Raw genomic sequence first — 16,023 nt, 5'->3', positions numbered from 1 at the left:
TATGAGACAAAATGAGAAAAAAAAAATCCAGGAAATCACATTGTAGGATTTTTAAAGAATTTATTCGTAAATTATGGTGGAAAATAAGTATTTGGTCAATAACAAACAAGCAAGATTTCTGGCTCTCACAGACCTGTAACTTCTTCTTTAAGAAGCTCTTCTGTCCTCCACTCGTTACCTGTATTGATGGCACCTGTTTGACCTCGTTATCTGTATAAAAGACACCTGTCCACAGCCTCAAACAGTCAGACTCCAAACTCAACCATGGCCAAGACCAAAGAGCTGTCGAAGGACACCAGGAAGAAAATTGTAGACCTGCACCAGGCTGGGAAGAGTGAATCTACAATAGGCAAGCAGGTTGGTGTGAATAAATCAACTGTGGGAACAACTGTAAGAAAATGGAAGACATACAAGACCATTGATAATCTCCCTTGGGGTCAAGATCTCATCCCGTGGGGTCAAAATGATCATGAGAACGGTGAGCAAAAATCCCAGAACTACACGGAGGGACCTGATGAATGACCTGCAGAGAGCTGGGACCAAAGTAACAAAGGCTACCATCAGTATACACACTACGCCGAGAGGGACTCAAATCCTGCAGTGCCAGGTGTGTCCCCCTGCTTAAGCCAGTACATGTCCAGGCCCGTCTGAAGTTTGCCAGAGAGCATATGGATGATCCAGAAGAGGATTGGGAGAATATCGTGTGGTCAGATGAAACCAAAATGGAACTTTTTGGTAAAAACTCAACTCGTCGTGTTTGGAGGAAGAAGAAAAACCCAACAACACTATACCTACTGTGAAGCATGGGGGTGGAAACATCATGCTTTGGGGCTGTTTTTCTGCAAAGGGGACAGGACGACTGATCCGTGTTAAGGGAAGAATGAACGGGGCCATGTATCGTGAGATTTTAAGCCAAAACCTCCTTCTATCAGTGAGAGCATTGAAGATGGAACGTGGCTGGGTCTTCCAGCATGACAATGATCCCAAACACACCGCTCGGGCAACGAAGGAGTGGCTCCGTAAAAAGCATTTCAAGGTCCTGGAGTGGCCTAGCCAGTCTCCAGACCTCAGCCCCATAGAGAATTTGTGGAGTCCGTGTTGCCCAGCGACAGCCCCAAAACATCACTGCTCTAGAGGAGATCTGCATGGAGGAATGGGCCAAAATACCAGCTACAGTGTGTGCAAACCTGGTGAAGACTTACAGGAAACGTTTGACCTCTGTCTTTGCCAACAAAGGTTATGTTACAAAGTATTGAGTTGAACTTTTGTTATTGACCAAATACTTATTTTCCACCATAATTTACAAATAAATTCTTACAATCCTACAATGTGATTTCCTGGATTTTTTTTTTCTCATTTTGTCTCTCATAGTTGAAGTGTACCTATGATGAAAATTACAGACCTCTCTCATCTTTCTAAGTAGGAGAACCTGCACAATCAGTGGCTGACTAAATACTTTTTGGCCCCACTGTACATTATAAAATTATATGTTTTTTTATTTGGATTTTAACGTCATGTTTTACACTCTTTAGTTACATTCATGACAGACACGGTAGTTACTCGTTACACAATGTTCATCACTTCTCAAGGTTATATCGAACACAGTCATGGACAATTTTGTATCTCCAAATCACCTCACTCCAAATCTCCAAATCAACTCACTTGCATGTCTTTGTGGGAGGAAACCGGAGCACCCGGGGGAAAACCACGCAGACACGGGGAGAACATGCAAACTCCACACAGAAAGGACCCGGGCCGCCCCACCTGGGGATCGAACCCAGGACCTTCTTGCTGTGAGACGACAGTGCTACCCACTTAGCCCTATAAAGTTATATGTGGTATTGTATGTGTTGTTGGTGTGCAAGCACAACCATCTTAACCATCATTTACCAGCTACCATTTTAATGTTCATTTCTTCTTTACTGACAATGATTAGGAGAAAGAGGATAAAGTCATCCTGCAGGTGGAGGTGCAACATCTTCGAGAAGACAATATCCGTCTACACGAGGAAAGTCAAACTGCTGCAGCCCAGCTTAGGAAATTTACTGAATGGCTTTTAAATAAAACTGACAAAAAATCTTAAAATGTAGGACATTTACCCATATAGACTATTGATTAGATGAAACATATTCTCCAGTTTTGTTGAGAAAATGAACCCTAATGGGGTTATAGATCCGGTGGAAGATGACCCCTCCCAACTTAGGAAATGTACTGAATGGCTTTTTAATACAACTGACAAAAAAACTTAAAATGAAGGACATTTACCCATATAGGCTATTAGTCAGATAAAACATATTCTCCAGGTTTGCTGAGAAAAAAATCCAAAGGAGGGGGGCGGTTATAGATCCAGTGGAATACAGATGATCCCAGAATGTTAACTGCTCTTTCATACAATCAATTTAAAGGCCACTAAGCTAAGTGAGCTAAGTAGTGTATTTAGTCCTTTAAAAGTTAAATAGTGCTGCTTTGGAATAAAATAAATCTGCAAAAGAATAGTTTGACACATGTACCATATTAAATGCGGTAAATTTTACCTTAGCCCATCCATCTCATTGTTCCCTGATGGACCAACCATTAGGAATACCCCAAAAATTGTTATGCCTGTTTCATAATAATCATGCATGTCATAGTCAGAAACATATAGAATGCTGGGCTGATTGTAGTTACTCACTGTACACTAATTGAATGCAGCAGGTATGGGCAGTTGTAAAGATTTGACTGACTATGACAAGAGCCAGATCAATATGGCCAGAACACTGGGCTAATAAATCGCCGAAAGAGCAGAGCATGCTTGCAGGCAGCCATGGTGATTAATCATTGACAGTGGTCTCAAAAGGGACAAACCACAGACAGGGAACCCAGAGAACAATGGCTATAGAGAAGAATGCACAGTGCATCCAACCCTTCTGTCTATTACGCTGTTCAGCCTCAGACCAGTCAAAGTGGTCATACTAACTACTGTCCACTTAGGCATCATAACTGGGGATTGAATCAATAAAATAAAATTAACTCGTATGACAAATCCTGATGTCTCCAAGATCATGTGGACAACTGAGCATGTGGGCATTGTTTACCTGTGGAAAAGCTGGCATCAGGAGTGTAGACTTGTCTCATTACATACAGAAGTTGAAGGACCTGCTAGTAATGTCCTGGTCTGGTGACCACATGTTTTAGCTAGGCAAATCTGTTTTGAAAGTATATTAGATGGGTGGTCCTAAAGTTTCATCAGTATATTTATAAGTGTTATGCAGTGCCTTAAAAGGAAACTTGGCTCACAACCCTAATTTACATTCATTGGAATTTGATTGAGAACTTAATTGTTTTAAATAGACACTTGTTTGTACTTGTTGGTTAGTGTATTAAATATATTTAATAAGTGGATTAATTGATTAGCAATTCTTACCCTTTATTTCTTTTTGTAATTCATTAGATTTTGCCAGGATAAATATAAAGCAGTAGTGCAAAGTAATATTGAGGTCTTGTCACACACTCCACTGTTCAGTGGAATTAAGAGCAGGACTCTGACATCAAATCTTTTATTTTTTTTGCCAGTGTGTTTTAAACATACCCCTAAGTTTAATATTTTTGGCTGTTTAAAGGAAAGACTTTAAATTTTCTTACAATTCAATAAAAGTTGATACATAATTACACAAAAACATGTTTAAAGCCACTGCTTTCTACTAACCTGAAAATACAAGGTTTTAAAGTGCAATTGAGATGGTCTTGTATCCCTCCATAGATCTGTTTTCTCGTTTACAATGTACAAACTTACAACTTTGTACAACTTCATATTAACGCCCATGGTTTTTAAATTGGATCTTTAATACACTTATTTCTACATACTTTTGGACACACACTCCCTATTCTACTTGTCATATTTTGTAACAAAGTATTTATATCTCCCTACTCTTTAACAACTCTAAATACTAAATACTTTCTCAACTATAAATACATCTTCTCTACAGGGAGCCTAACATACACTATCTTTGGTATTGTAATTATTTGTATGCAACACTTGCAAAACTTTATTTAAAATGTGTAATCTACAAACCCAAATCAGAAAATGATTGGGACAGAATGAAAAATGCAAATAAAATAAAAATGCAGTGTTACTTTGACTTTTATTTGCTTGCAGTCAGGTTGAACCCAAGATATTTCATGTTTCGTCTACTAACCTTCATTTTATTTGTTAATATACCTCTATTCCTGCATTTCAGGCAGCAAAACATTCCAAAGAAAGTTTGGACGGGGCAATTAAGGGCTAGTAATGAGGTGAAAAAACTAAATAATGATGTGATTCCAAACAGATGATGTCAACAGGTGATTGTAATCATGGTTTGGTACAAAAGCAGTATCCAGGAAAGGCTGAGTCTTTGATGAGCAAATATGGCCAGAGGATCTACAGTTTCAGGATGGCCGAGCGGTCTAAGGCCCCAGACTCAAGGTTCAATAACCTTCCAGTTTAATGGAGTGGGACAGTGGTAGCCTATTTGGTAGGGCTTTGGGCTATCAACTGAAAAGTTGAGAGTTCGAATCCCAGCTCTGCCATGCAGCCACTGTTGGGCCCTTGAGCAAGCCCTTAACCCTCTCTGCTCCAGGGGCACCGTACAATGGCTGACCCAGCTTCCTAACAAGCTGGGATATGCGAAGAAAGAATTTAATTGTACTGTACACCTGTATATGTATATGACAATTAAAGCAGGGCTCTAGACTAACTTTATGCACTGGTTGCAGGTGCACCTTACTTTTTTTTCTTAGGTGCACCAGCACAAAAGTTAGGTGCACCCAAATTTTCAACCGCATCACATTTAACACCGCAGTTTTACAGGTTCACTTTTTTTTTTTTTTTTTTTTTTATCGCTGTCCATGTAGGCAATATTGACATGTAAATGATTAACTAACAATCTGGGGAACATGGCCTCGTCTGATGATCTGTTTGCTGCTGCCTGCCGCTGAAAGGCAGTGGGGAGAGGGGACACTTGGACAGTGCATTTATCGCGGCATGTAATGTGTTTTATAGATGCATTGTGCTTTTTCAGCCTTTCAATTCGAAATGTATTAGAACTAGTCACAAATACACTATTGCCGGCCATGGTCTTCCCACACTAGTATAAAAATTATAAAAATAATAATAGAGAAAATGTGTGTATGTATGTGCAGATATCTATTTATATATGTGTGTATATTTAAAATTATATTTATATATACATATATATATATATATTAGGGCTGTCGAAGTTAACGCGATAATAACGCATTAACGCGACCTCAATTTAACGCGATTAAAAAAATTAGTGCCATTAACGCAAATTCTAGTTCATGTTGACACTTGACTGGTAGAACAAACGTTTTAATGTCGGACTTGCCACCGTTTTTCATTTGCGGTTTGTTAACATAATGTAACCAATCGTCGTAGTGATGTACTTGCATAATAAAGAAATAAATACACGCTATATTCACAAGTTGTCGGGAGCAGAACACTTTATTACACTTAATTAACTTCTTCTTCTGTACCGAATACCGGAAAGCTGAGTCGAGCACGTTAGTTCATGAACTATGGAAGCCCCAAAGGGTCAAAACACACTCACTTCGTGTAGAAACGTCCATCAAACCATCGTCACGATACAACCACAGACAAGTCTGTTACAATAACTACGCCTTATCCCACCTAAAGCACCGCTGATCTACAATGTTTGCTGATGGAGAAATTCTAACCTACAATCTGACATTTACTGCCTAGTATGTGAGTGAATAAAACTCCCTTACAGTTTTCTCTTGTCCCAGCAGTTTTTAACATAAGTACATTTAGCATAAAATGTGTTCACCATTTTAATTGTAACATTTCACTTAAAAATCCTTGTTTTCTATAACATTTACACAGATTTTTTTTAATGCGATTAATCGCGATTAACTATATGAAATTCTGAGATTAATCGCGATTAAAAATTTTAATCGTTTGACAGCCCTAATATATATATATATATATATATATATATATATATATATATATATATATATATATATATATATATATATATATATATATATATTTATATATATATATATATATATATATATATATATATATATATATATATATATATATATATATACAGTATATATACAGTGTATCACAAAAGTGAGTACAACCCTCACATTTCTGCAGATATTTAAGTATATCTTTTCATGGGACAACACTGACAAAATGACACTTTGACACAATGAAAAGTAGTCTGTGTGCACTGCTTGTCATTTTTCCTCCAAAATGTCATGTGATTTGTTAGTGTTACTAGGTCTCAGGTGTGCATAGGGAGCAGGTGTGTTCAATTTAGTAGTACAGCTTTTACACTCTCTCATACTGGTCACTGAAAGTTCCAACATGGCACCTCATGGCAAAGAACTCTCTGAGGATCTTAAAAGACGAATTGTTGCGCTACATGAAGATGGCCAAGGCTACAAGAAGATTGCCAACACCCTGAAACTGAGCTGCAGCACAGTGGCCAAGATCATCCAGCGTTTTAAAAGAGCAGGGTCCACTCAGAACAGACCTCGCGTTGGTCGTCCAAAGAAGCTGAGTGCACGTGCTCAGCGTCACATCCAACTGCTGTCTTTGAAAGATAGGCGCAGGAGTGCTGTCAGCGTTGCTGCAGAGATTGAAAAGGTGGGGGGTCAGCCTGTCAGTGCTCAGACCATACACCGCACACTACATCAAATTGGTCTGCATGGCTGTCACCCCAGAAGGAAGCCTTTTCTGAAGTCTCTACACAAAAAAGCCCGCAAACAGTTTGCTGAAGACATGTCAACAAAGGACATGGATTACTGGAACCATGTCCTATGGTCTGATGAGACCAAGATTAATTTGTTTGGTTCAGATGGTCTCAAGCATGTGTGGCGGCAATCAGGTGAGGAGTACAAAGATAAGTGTGTCATGCCTACAGTCAAGCATGGTGGTGGGAATGCCATGGTCTGGGGCTGCATGAGTGCAGCAGGTGTTGGGGAGTTACATTTCATTGAGGGACACATGAACTCCAATATGTACTGTGAAATACTGAAGCAGAGCATGATCCCCTCCCTCCGGAAACTGGGTCGCAGGGCAGTGTTCCAGCATGATAATGACCCCAAACACACCTCTAAGACGACCACTGCTTTATTGAAGAGGCTGAGGGTAAAGGTGATGGACTGGCCAAGCATGTCTCCAGACCTAAACCCAATAGAACATCTTTGGGGCATCCTCAAGCGGAAGGTGGAGGAGCGCAAAGTCTCGAATATCCGCCAGCTCCGTGATGTCGTCATGGAGGAGTGGAAAAGCATTCCAGTGGCAACCTGTGAAGCTCTGGTAAACTCCATGCCCAGGAGAGTTAAGGCAGTTCTGGGAAATAATGGTGGCCACCAAAAATATTGACACTTCAGGAACTTTCAAGGGGTGTACTCACTTTTGTTGCTGGTGGTTTAGACATTAATGGCTGTATATTGAGTTATTTTGAGGGAAGAATAAATTTACACTGTTATATAAGCTGCACACAGACTACTTTTCATTGTGTCAAAGTGTCATTTTGTCAGTGTTGTCCCATGAAAAGATATACTTAAATATCTGCAGAAATGTGAGGGGTGTACTCACTTTTGTGATACACTGTATATATATATATATATATATATATATATATATATATATATATTTGTGTGTGTGTGTGTGTGTATGAGGCTCTAGAGTGTTAGAGTGTAATCTTAAATGCAGTGCATTATATTATCGGCTTTACTGTATCTTTTACACAGATTCCCAAAATCACTTGCAGTGCACTCACTGTGTATTGTGATTACATGAATTCTAATATTTCATGGTCTTTTAGTTATTTTTATATTTTACTTAACGAAAATATTGTCGTGTTTTTACTTTCGCTATCGCCGCACTTTACCGCTAGCATTAGCCACTTGCTACTAGAGGGTTGTCTCACCTAGCCGCTGTCCGGTGGGGATGTTACGGGTCTTTTGCTGCGTGCGGTGGTAAGGGTGTGGGGATAAAAGCACACGACAAGGTAGAGTCACTTGAACTGTTTAGTCAGGACTTCAATAAGCGTTACAACACTTTAGACTGCCTAGCTCCAGAACCCGAACTTCAATTCTGCGGCCATCCGTCTCATATACAAAACTAAACTTACTGCAGAATAGTGATGGGTCGGTCGCGAACGATCCGGCTCTAAGAGCCGGCTCTTTAAAGTGAACGACGGGATCCGGCTCCTGATTGGGAGCCGATTCGTTTTTTTCCAGGGTTTTTTTCTCTGTCAAAACCACACGTGATTGGTCAAGATACGTGGTGGCGTTTGTGTGTTTACACTGAGCAGGAGGGGAGGAGTTACACACACACACACACAGCGAGCACACGAACAGGAGGGAGGGAGGGAGAGAGAGAGAGAGAGAGAGAGAGAGAGAGAGAGAGAGTGAAGACATGTATAAGATGAGCTCCTGATTTTATTTAGTATTTTTGTTTCTGGAGTGAGATAAATTAGTAAAACAGTTAATATCTACAATAATCTTAAATGTAATATTAAAGATAAGTCTTTTTTTTTTTTTTTTTTTTTAAATAACTTGATTAGGCAAAACCTGATAAAATAATAACATATCTGGACAGAATCTTACCAAAAACAAGGCAACTTCAAAAGAAAAGAAGAAGAAGGAGAAAAGATAACACAAAGAAGAAGAAAATAAGGTACAGAGGATTTAACATGTATTAGGAAGAGGAGGAAAAAGAAAAGTAGAAACAAAGGCATATAAACAGGAATAAGGACAGCATTTCCACAAAACCTGGACAAATCTGCTCTGCTTCTGCACACTGAGGGTAGGAAATCTAAGCACACAGTCCTAAACTGCACACCCACATACCCTCTACAAAAAAGGATTAGAAAACGGAAGATAAGACAGCTATAATTTATTTTCTAAAGGCTTACTGTGCTAATTGTTTATTAAATTGCTATTGTTTTGCTGAATGTGACAGTTAATGACAGTTAAACTGCCAGTATCATTCAAATATTGATACCTTTTAAAATGGCCAATGAGGAGACAGTAACAGTAGCAGCAGTAGCAGTGAAGCCCCGCCTCTTTGAGTTTCCTCAGGAGGTTCAGACAGAGAATAGCAGACAGCAGTACAAGATCAAAACTCAGAAAGAAAACCCAGATACTCTGTTTAAAGACTGTGGTCTAAATAAAGGGAAAAACACCACCAACAACCTACTCTTCTACACAAACCACACCGAAGACTGGCACTCTGCCATCTGTTCTCATTTTAAACATGTCACTAAACGTGGTATCTGTAAGGGACGTCAAATTTATGTATTTGAAGACTGTGATAAAAATGCAGAACACAGATTTTTAACTATAAACCTGTACCAGACAGGTACTATCATGATTCAAGGTAGTGAACATGCACTGGGAAAATTCGCAGATGTTTTTCCATCAATCAGAAGCTTGTGTCTCAGGGACAGTCTGAACCCCTCCTCTGAATTACATACCACTGAGAGAGACACAGAGTCAGGTAAAAAACCCTGCACCATCCCTCCACCGAGCCCACACCTCAGCACCACTGTGACCCAACTCAGAGACAATCTAGCTCTGTTAGAGACCGAGCTGATAGAACTCAAAGAACACTTTTTTAATCACAACATCCCCAACCCAGACACCGAGCTCAGAGACCAGATCAACCAAATTAAAAACCAGCTAAAAGTGACTGTACAGGATCTGAAAGGAGAGATTAAGAACCTACACCAGGACAGGGAAAAACTACAAAATGAGCTGAAGGAATATAAAGAGAAAGCAGAAAAAGAACAAATAAATATTAAAGCAGAGCTGTCCAGAGAGATCTCGAACCTCAGACAGGAGCTGCACAACAGAGACTCCATTAAAAGGACTTCCCCTGGGCCTTTGTCACAATCTATCCTCGGACCCTCATCGCAGTCCGCCCCTGAGCCCTCACCTCAGCCCACTCCTGGGCCCTCAACACTGCCCAATGCCAAGACCTCATCTCAGCCCACCCACTGGCCCTTATCACAGCCCAACCCTGGGCCTTCAACGATGCCCATCGGCAAGCCCTCATCTCAGTCTACCCCTAGGCCCCTAATGCCGTCCACCCAACCCTCATCACAGCCCACCCCCGGGCCCTTATCACAGCCCACCCCTGGGCCCTCAACGCTACCCACCGCCAAGCCCTCATCCGTGCCCACCCCCGGACACTCACAAGAAATGCCCACATCCCCACAACACCAGCAGAATATCCAGCCAGGAACTCACACAAACACAGAAGTCGTCATACTAATTGATTCAAATGGCAAATTCTTACAGGAGAAAAAGCTCTTCCCAGGATACACAACATCAAAAATTTGGTGTCCAAGAATAAAAGATGTACACCAAATCTTCCACAAAAATGCCCTAATTCAGCCCAGTTATATAATCATTCACACAGGCACAAACAATTTAAGAATAGAACAGGAACGTGTTGGAGCCTTGATGTGCAGAGCTGCAGAAAGAGCTGCAGAGACCTTCCCCAACACTAAAATCATCATATCAACCCTCCTACCACGCAAAGACTTCCACCCTGACACCATACAGAAAGTAAATTCCTACATCTCCAGAGGATGTGCTCTCATTCCTAATGTACACCTCGCTCATCACACCAATATTACACCCCATCACCTATACGACCATGTGCACCTGAACAAAAACAGTGTTAAAGAATTCGCCAGAACACTAAAGGATGCAGCACTGGGCAGACACACACCTACTCACACAGCGGACCAACAGAGAGGACAACTCCCAAAGCTACAACGACAAACCTACAGCTACAGCATACCCATCAGACGACCACCAACACAACCGCTTTTTAAAAAAACTCAAATGGGACACAACTTAAAAAAACAAAGCATACCTCAACCTACTCAGCGCTCTCACCTGACCAGACCGGCACCAGGCAAATTACCATCACTTCAGCCTGGACTACTGACAACTCCACCAGCTCACCGGCACCAACCAAAGCATTCAGAACCAGCAACACCACTCCACCTCACCCGGACTGAACAAACACATCTCAGCTATGCTCAAGCACTCATAGGACCACAACACACTGACGAAATGGGTGAGATCAAACAATTACTGCAGTACATTTGCAACAAACTGGTTTAAAAAAAAAACTGCCCTTTATGTATATATGATTGTTTGACTGATTTGTCTCATTCTGAAATGAAATAATTATAAATGACTTCACTCACCATCACCACGTGGAATATCCAGGGGCTAAATTCCTCAGCCTTTGGTATAAAAAGTTTACACCCTGAATTACACAAACAGATAAAACACCTTGACATCATCATTCTACAAGAGACATGGTGTAGGGCTGATACGGTCACTTACTGTCCTCAAAACTACAGGGAAATTCTAATACCCTCCCAAAAACTGAGCACAGTGCACCAGGGCAGAGACTCTGGGGGGCTCATCATCTGGTATAAATCAAACCTACATAATTTCATAGACACAATAAAACAAGCAAAATACCACATCTGGCTTAAATTAAACAAATCTATATTATCATCACAGAGGGACTTATTCCTTTGTGCCATTTACATCCCTCCTTCAGAGTCTCCATACTACTCAAATGATATATTTACAGAACTAGAGAGAGAGACGAGCCATTTCCAGGCCCAGGGAAATGTGCTCATCTGTGGAGACCTGAATGCAAGAACAGGAACACAATCAGACACTTTAAAAACACACGGAGATCACTTTATTAAGAATAATATGTTCCTTAATAATCATTCCTCTTCCATTTACAGGAATAACTATGACATTGGGATAAACAAAAACGGAAAAGACCTCCTGCAGCTCTGTCGAAGTCTGGGTCTGTACATTGTCAATGGTAGGATACGAGGGGACTCTTTAGGAAGATACACGTATTGCTCATCTCTTGGGAACAGTACAGTAGATTATATGGTAACAGATTTAGACCCTTTCTCTCTCAGTGCATTCACTGTCAAACCACTAACCCCTCTGTCTGATCACAGCCAAATTACTGTGTTCATTAAAAAGACAGAAACTAACCCCACCACACACACACGGCCCAGTAAGCTGTACAACATCCCCAGATCCTACAGATGGGCCGAGAACAGCGCAGAAGAGTTCCAGAAAGCAATCATCAGCCACCAAACTCAAACACTCTTAGATAGCTTTCTGGACACTGCGTACACTCACAGTAAAGAAGGAGTAAATCAGGCAGTCCAAAAAATTAACCTAATCTTTAGAAGAACAGCAGAGAAGGCAAAACTAAAACTTAGATCTACACTAAAACCCAAATTAACAAAAGATGACAGCTGGTTTGATAAAGACTGTCAACATTTACGAACAGAACTCAGAACATTATCAAATCAAAAACACAGAGACCCAAACAACACTAACATACGACTTCTTTACTGTGAAAAGCTTCGACAATATAAACGTACACTCAGAACCAAAAAAGCACAACACACAAACAAACAACTGACACTAATTGAGGAGTCAATCAACACACATCAATTTTGGGACAACTGGAACAAACTAAATAAAAGAGAATTAGAAGAATTAGCCATTCAGGATGGGGATATATGGACAACCCATTTCCAATCACTATTTAAAAACATAAAATTCAACACAAATTCAGAACAAAATGACATCAATAGAAGACTTATAGAACTTGAATTGGCTATTAAAGATAATCAAAACCCTTTAGACTCCTCCATTACTGAGCAGGAACTCCTTAATAAAATAAATAAATTAAAACCAAAGAAATCATCAGGACCTGATGGAATCCTGAATGAAATGATTAAACACAGCTGTTCCAAATTTCGATTGGCCATTTTAAAACTCTTTAACCTGGTTCTGAGTGTAGGTTCCTTCCCTGAAATCTGGAATCAAGGTCTCATAACACCAATTTACAAAAGTGGAGATAAATTCGACCCTAATAATTACCGGGGCATCTGTGTGAACAGTAATCTGGGGAAGTTATTCTGTAGTATAATTAACTCAAGGTTTTCAAGCTTCCTTATTGAGCACAATGTCCTGAGTAAAAGTCAAATTGGATTTTTACCAAATTACCGCACAACTGATCATATTTACACCCTACACACCCTCATTGAAAAATATGTAGTTCAAAACCATGTAAAAATATTTGCCTGCTTTATTGACTTTAAAAAGGCTTTTGACTCAATTTGGCATCAAGGATTGTTTTACAAACTATTAGAAAGTGGTGTAGGGGGTAAAACATATGATCTTATCAAATCTATGTACACAGAAAACCAGTGCGGAATAAGAATTGGCAATAAACAAACAAATTTTATCTCTCAGGAGCGTGGAGTGAGACAGGGCTGCTGTCTGAGCCCAACTCTATTTAACATCTATATTAATGAATTGGCCTCCACGTTAGAGCACTCGCCCGGTCTCACTCTACACGACTCAGAGATTAAACTCCTGCTATATGCAGATGATCTGGTCCTGCTGTCCCCCAGCGCTCAGGGTCTCCAGCACAAACTGGACCTGCTGCAGCAGTACTGTCAGACCTGGGCCCTGACAGTCAACCTCAAAAAGACTAAAATTATGACCTTCCAGAAAAGATCCAGATCTCAGGGAACCAAACACACATTTAAATTAGGACATCATGAAATTGAACACTCTAAAAACTATACCTACCTTGGACTAAACATTAGTTCATCAGGAAACTACAACCTGGCAGTGAATGAACTGAGAGAAAAAGCACGCAGAGCCTTCTATGCCATAAAAAAACAAACTTCTGTAGAAATCCCAATCAAAATTTGGCTCAAAATATTTGGCGCAATAATTGAACCAATTGCCCTGTATGGCAGTGAAGTGTGGGGCCCGCTTACACACCAACAATTTAACAAATGGGAACAACATCCAATTGAGACCCTGCACACAGAATTTTGTAAAACAATATTAAAGGTGCACAGACACACCACCAACAATGTGTGCAGGGCAGAATTAGGCCGATACCCACTTATTATTAATATACAAAAAAGGGCAATAAAATTCTGGAATCATCTAAAAGAGAGCGACCCACACTCGTATCATTACAAAGCTCTGCAATACCAAGAGCTGAGCAAAGATACCAGCCCCCTCATCCAACTGGTCCTGAGTCACTGCACCAACACACCATTAACACATATTAACACACCACTAACACAGACTAACACTATTAAGACTCAAGACCAGAACCTAATCAGAACTGATCAAATTACACATGAATTAAAGATAAACTATTTGGCCTATTGGGAAACACAAACTAAACTCCAAAGTAAACTACAATGTTATTTGGCTCTAAATAGACAGTATAGTGTGGCAGATTATCTCAGCACTATAACTGATCCAAAACTCAGAAACACCTTGACAAGGTACAGACTCAGCGAACACAGCCTGGCCATCGAGACGGGACGACACAGACAGTCCTGGATGCCCAGAGAGGAGAGAGTGTGTCAACACTGCTCTTCAAACCAGATAGAGACAGAGCTGCACTTCCTCACTGAATGTACAAAATACACACACATTCGAAAACAATATTTTACCAAAATCAACAAAATTATCCCCAATTTTAATTCTCTCTCAAACCCTGACAAGCTGCCCTACCTATTGGGGGAGCACAGAGCGAGCTGCACACTCGCAGCTCTCTACCTACACACCTGCCACCAGGTGAGGGACAGTGAGTGACCTTATACTGTATCCCATACACACTCACACATACTCGCACACACACACACCATCATACACACACACCATCATACACACACACACAAACACACACACACTTACAAATACTTTTTCCACACATACATATACACACTTTATATACTTGTTCTAATTTGTTTCTGTTATTTTTTAAGGCTAATTACTAATGTTATTGAACATTCTTTAAATTAATATAAATGTTTATGTATGCAATTTTTTTTTTTTTTTCTTCATTTATTATCTAGTTTGTAAATGCGCTTTGGCAATACAAATGTGAATATTTGTCATGCTAATAAAGCACTTTTGAATTGAATTGAATTGAATTGAGAGAGAGAGAGAGAGAGAGAACTCAGCGCTTTACATAGGCAGACATTACACGCTGGAAAGGTGAGGAAAATGAGTGAGAGGAAACATAGTAAAGTTTGGACACGAGAAGCCCCTTTTACAGAGAAGTTCAGACCAACTGAGCTGGTGGGAAACCAAGTGTTCAGTCTACCCACATCTTATACATGTGATGGCACATAGACTGTGTATCTGTCCCCTCAGAGAGAATATTTTTTAACAGGGCAGATCATAACAGAAAGGAGAAACAGGATCAACCCACCAAAGATTGGTTTTTCTGAATGCTAATCTTCACTAAATACTTACAAATACTGTCACCTGGATGCTTTCACCTGAATTTTCTTTTTGTTTTGCACATTTTCATTTATATTTTGTTGAGTGTGAGTGATGCTTGTTTATTTTGTTTTGTTTATTAGGATTTTAACGTCACGTTTTACACTTTGGTTACAGTCATGACAGGAACATTCACCTCACTTGCATGTCTTTGGACTGTGGGAGGAAACCGGAGCACCCGGAGGAAACCCACGCAGACACGGGAAAGACATGCAAACTCCACACAGAAAGGACCCGGGATCTTCACCTGGGGATCGAACCCAGGACCTTCTTGCCATGAGGCGACAGTGCTACCCACTTAGCCACCATGCCGTCCCACTCTAGATGCAAATGTACAAATAATATACACAATCAGATCTTTTTGTCTAATTGAGATGGGTCTTAGTTTTTGTATTTTATAATTTATTGTTGGAGCACTCTGTTCCATGTTGAGTATATAAATAAAGCAATTTAAATAATAAACATTTGATACAATGTTTTTTTTACATTAGTAATTCATTTTACATGTAATTTGGTAATAAATTAATTTAAGCAACAAAAAAATCTAAGTAGCCACTTGGGAGCCGAAAGAGCCGGCTCTTTTTAGTAAGCAGTGCCAAA

At 40.0% G+C, this 16,023-nt stretch overlaps 1 protein-coding gene across 1 annotated transcript in view; it reads left to right on the top strand.

Moving 5' to 3' along the window:
- The window catches only part of LOC134314748 (signal-induced proliferation-associated 1-like protein 2), a 183,989-nt gene extending 181,906 nt beyond the window's left edge, over window positions 1-2,083 (top strand). Inside the window, exon 26 of the mRNA XM_062995441.1 lies at window positions 1,937-2,083. Within this exon, the coding sequence (XP_062851511.1) occupies window positions 1,937-2,083 (147 nt within the window). The remainder of the gene's footprint in view (window positions 1-1,936) is intronic.
- Window positions 2,084-16,023: the final 13,940 nt, after the last annotated feature.

This window comes from Trichomycterus rosablanca, chromosome 5 (assembly GCF_030014385.1).
Source record: "Trichomycterus rosablanca isolate fTriRos1 chromosome 5, fTriRos1.hap1, whole genome shotgun sequence".
Lineage (NCBI taxonomy): Eukaryota > Metazoa > Chordata > Actinopteri > Siluriformes > Trichomycteridae > Trichomycterus > Trichomycterus rosablanca.
This window is presented reverse-complemented; position numbering and strand designations above follow the sequence as displayed.